At 40.1% G+C, this 4,407-nt stretch overlaps 1 protein-coding gene across 1 annotated transcript; it reads left to right on the forward strand.

Annotated features, from left to right (window-relative positions):
• Positions 1-309: 309 nt before the first annotated feature.
• LOC127673243 (prostatic steroid-binding protein C1-like) lies at positions 310-2,892 on the forward strand. Its single transcript, XM_052169179.1, has 3 exons — positions 310-364; positions 1,786-1,979; positions 2,803-2,892. The coding sequence occupies exons 1-3, from the start codon at positions 310-312 to the stop codon at positions 2,890-2,892; spliced, it is 339 nt and encodes a 112-aa protein (XP_052025139.1).
• The last annotated feature ends 1,515 nt before the right edge of the window (positions 2,893-4,407 follow it).

Below are 4,407 nucleotides of genomic sequence, written 5' to 3' on the forward strand. Positions count from 1 at the left end.
ACAATAATCACAAGTTCAAAAGTAAACTGAACTATCACAGTTGCTTCCAGGTGAAGGAGAAAGGTTGCCTGAAGGAACAATGGTGTTCCCATGAGGCTATTATTTTGGGTTTCAGCCCAACAGGATGGTAGGTGGGGAGGGGATCAGCCTTTGGTGTCACAGAAGGAGGGTCCAAACCAGGCTTTGTGAGCTGCCACTTGCCTGAGGGCAGGACCATAAGCCTCATTATGTATAAATATCCCTGATCCCCAGGGGCACTGGTAGTCCATTAGCTCACCATTTGCTAAGTCTAAAAGCAAACTGAGCACCATGAGGCTGATCCTGTGTCTTCTCCTGATCACTCTGGCTGTTCCTTGCTATGGAGGTGAATATTATTTATGATTAATCCAGTCATATCTCCTGTTAATTTGCCTCTTTGAATAGTTGGTAAGTTTATGTGTGATAAAGTTGAGGTAAGGAAAAGACCAATAATTTAAATTTCTCCCAACCTCTTTTATTAACTCTCCAAAAAAACCCCCAAAATCTCCAGATATATTCAACTAATTTTCAACTATTTAGGGAACTTGAGTGGGTGGGCATAGAAACAACCCAAAAGACCATTATGAACAAAGTCCAGGAAATATTTTTATTAAAGGGTTTCTGTTTGCTGTGTTATTTTTCACTTTATTGTATCTGGGAAGGTGACTTTAAAGAGCTTTCTGTTCTTAACTGTCAATGTTCTTTGAATCTGTAATACATTTCAACTATACTCTGAGAATAAGCATGCCCATGTCATCTTCCTGGGGGTTCTAAGCAATTATAGTGGTAGTAACAGCATGATAATTATTAGTAAGATGTTTAAATTTTTTAAATTCCTGATTTTTTCACAAAAATTCACTTGCGTGTAAGCAAACTATTCCTACATATCGTGTGCCTTCAAAATGAACCAAGTTTCACAGGCGGTTACTTTCTTTCCTTTCTGCATCTCCTCCTGACTGCCTAGCTATCCTTCATACCAGAGCCTACAGCATTTCTGCATAGTCTGATGGAGTCGGCTTAAAGTTCACATCAGACCCTGTTTGGGAATCTCATTAATAGTCTTAATAGTATTAAGACTATCATTAATAATGTCAGGAATTGGCTCTTTTACATGACATGTGTCTTAGGTTGGACCAGTCATTGATTGGCCATTTCCCCAATCTCTGCTTCCTCTTTATTTCTGAGCATCTTATAGGCAGGACATGTATTCTGTTGAAGGTTTTGTGTGGAGTTGTTGATGTGGACTAAGTTACAGAAACTTAAGTTAGAGATCCCACAATTTTTCTTCAGTCCCTTGCTTTGTAGTATTGAGGAATTTACAGTCTTGCCTCAGCAGTCACAGTAGCTGGCCACAATATCTAGCATATCCTGTTAAATCTGCAGGCTCAAGCCTGCAGGTTCATGGAAAAATGATTGAAAACGAAAAGTAGCTGGGTGGCAATAGCACACTCCTTTAATCCCATCACTCTGGAGGCAGAAACAGGAAGATCTTTGTAAGTTCAAGGCCAGCCTCCTCTAGAGAGTGAGTTCTATAAGAGATAGGGGTACACAGAGAAATCCTGTTTGTGCAACAAAATGAAACAAGTAATTTTTATTAAATAAATTAGGGAAGTGGAAAGGAGTAGATGGAGAAACAGGGGGAAGGAAGAGGGCTTAAGGGACTTGCGGAGAGTGGGGTCCCAGAAAAGGGGAAATCATTTGAAATGTAAATAAAGAATACATCGAATAAAAAAATAAATTCTTTTTCTCTCTCCTTACACTTTCTAGCTACTGGTGGCAAGGTCTGTAAGGCTGTCTTGAGAGAAAGTCTGACCTTTCTACTAAAGCATAGGGACGTCTTGGAAAAACAACTTAATGAATACTCTGCACCTCCAGAGGCTGTTGAAGCAAAACTGATGGTGAAGGACTGTGTAGATGAAGAGATGACCAAGGCAGAGAAAGGGGCAGTAGCACTCGCATTGGTATGTTTATTTTGCTTTATACTCTCAGAAGGTCACAAATGAAGTTGACCTGAAGTTCTGTGGGAACACATGGTTGGAGCAAAACAGGACATCAATGATAGGTTGGTTCAGCAATACATTGATGATCTGAGTTCAGTTGTAGACAGTGTCTGGAATAGGTGCCTCCTTCTACAGTTCCACTTGAGATGTGACACTGTGTGGCATCCTAACAAGGAAAAATGGGGCCCTACAAAATGAGGATTCAACTTACCTCTAGACTTGCTGGGGTCTTTGCTGTAGTTACTGCTTGTATAATAAATGGATATTATCTCTATTGAATACTATGGGAAGTGTCGGTAAAGGAAAATACCACAGATGAGAGGAAGGAAACTGAAGACAACACCCTTAATAGAAAAGTACTGGCAGGATTCATTTCCCTACCAAATTTGCTGGCTCTGCCAGGAGTCTGCAAAGCTCTTATTTCCAATACTTCTTATCCACTTCTGCCCTGGGTCTCTTCTGATTTTCCCATTAAAAGGAAAATAGAGGCCACAATTCTAAATCATCAGAAGTTAAGCCAGGTGGAGCTATGACCCAATGTTCTTCCTTCTGATCACAGAGCATTCTAGAGAGTTATTCATTTGAGACACATTATTGAACACACTCGGTTTATTTACTTGAATTTGGAAAGACTCATATGCATTACTTGATGTTATTTCCCTGAGCATACTTTACATTTCCCCTCCTGTCTTTCCACACTGCCCTCCATGGACTTTTGTTAACAATTTTGCAGACCTGCCTTGACCCTTTTCACCTTTCTTCTTTGCTTTTTGTTTATTTCCAGGCACAAATTTTAGTTGAATGTGGTGGTCGAGGATTGCTGGAAAAATATTTTCCTGAACTCCCACTAGAGAAGCTGATTTTCCCTGCTTAATGTGAAGGTTTTGATGTCTTGCACTAATAAATCACACTCCTTGCATGTAACTATCTGTCTCTTGTTTTCTTAAGTCTTGGGTCTTGCATCAATTGGATTTTGATAACATAAATTCCTTTTTCTGCAATTGTAATAAGTTGCAGAGATAATCTCTTTCAACTTGACTATCAAGCCTTTGGTTCAGGCATCAGGAACATGGTGTTTGGTCAAGCCCAATAATTCACTGCCCTGCAAATAACCTTCTCATTTTCATGGCCATAAATGCAAACGATCAAACATGATAACAAACATTGTCATCTTCTGTGGGCACTGTACTAAACTGCCTCTTTGCTACCTCTGTACAATGTGCCATTCATTGCTTAAGGACTCCAACTCCATATCTTCCCATTTCAACCTATGGTACTACTTATGATAAGCCACATAGTCAGAAAGAAAAGCCTTGGTTGTCATAAGCTTCACCGAAGTAGATTTACTGTGCTTTCCACTGCTTACATGAACAATGTAAGACAACTTCTCAGTAATTTGAATGTGCAAGCTGGTGTTCTGATTAAAACTACATATTCATTTATAATTAATGGATCTTCCCTATGATTCTTTGAATATTTCTTGTTGCCTTGTTCTGCTGACTGATGGAAAGAACAACATCATTAGTAATCACACACAAAGCCCACAGGCAGATAATCAGAGCACACACCTTCCTGACACTCTGCCTTATTCTGATGTTTTAATTCTTTTCAAAATTTATTTATTCACTTTACAAATTTATAGATTTATTTTTTATTGAATATATTCTTCATTTACATTTCAAATGTTATACCATTTCCCGGTTCCCCCCTCCCAGAAAACCCATAACCCATCCTTCCTCCCCCTGCCTCCCTGAAGATACCCCTCCACTCAACCCACTCCCACCTACCCCCTCGATTTCCCCACGCTGGGGCATCTATCAGCCTTCATAGGACCAAGGACCTCTCCTTCCGCCGACACCTGACAAGGCATTCCTCTGCCACAAATGCGCCTGGAACCATGTGTATTCCTTGGTTAATTGCTTAGTCCCTGGGAGTCCAGGAGGGTCTGGTTGGCCAACATGGTTGTTCTTTCCATGAGGCTGAAAACCCCTTCAACTCCTCCAGTCCTCCCTTCAACTCCTGCATTGGGGAGCCCAAGTTCAGTCCAATGGTTGGCTGCTAGCAAGATTTATAGATTTAATATTCACTTTATACATATTTATTTATTATTATTTATTTATTCTGTAACCATAATCCTGTTTAAAAAGCCTGACCTATATGAGAAACTTCCATTCAAGGTGTTTGTCAGGGTTGTGCAGAGGGTAGTCCAAATGACTTCCAAGGTGATGTAGGCTACTGTTGTCTTTGATTTATTTTCAGAGACAGATTGAAGTTAACTCCCTATTGCTGCAGACACTGTACACTTAGGGCACAGGATTTAGAGGATACAAACTTTCACTGAATGTGAAAGCCTACTCTTTCAGTCTCTTACCCTGAACTGAACCAGGGA

The sequence above is a fragment of the Apodemus sylvaticus genome, chromosome 1, assembly GCF_947179515.1.
Source record: "Apodemus sylvaticus chromosome 1, mApoSyl1.1, whole genome shotgun sequence".
NCBI lineage: Eukaryota > Metazoa > Chordata > Mammalia > Rodentia > Muridae > Apodemus > Apodemus sylvaticus.

Excerpts from the sequence above, each read along its gene's own strand:
- LOC127673243 (XM_052169179.1), top strand. The coding sequence starts at position 310 with ATGAGGCTGATCCTGTGTCTTCTCCTGATCACTCTGGCTGTTCCTTGC. Across the intron at positions 365-1,785 it reads GGCTGTTCCTTGCTATGGAG|CTACTGGTGGCAAGGTCTGT; the intron begins GTGAATATTATT and ends TACACTTTCTAG. Across the intron at positions 1,980-2,802 it reads GGGCAGTAGCACTCGCATTG|GCACAAATTTTAGTTGAATG; the intron begins GTATGTTTATTT and ends GTTTATTTCCAG.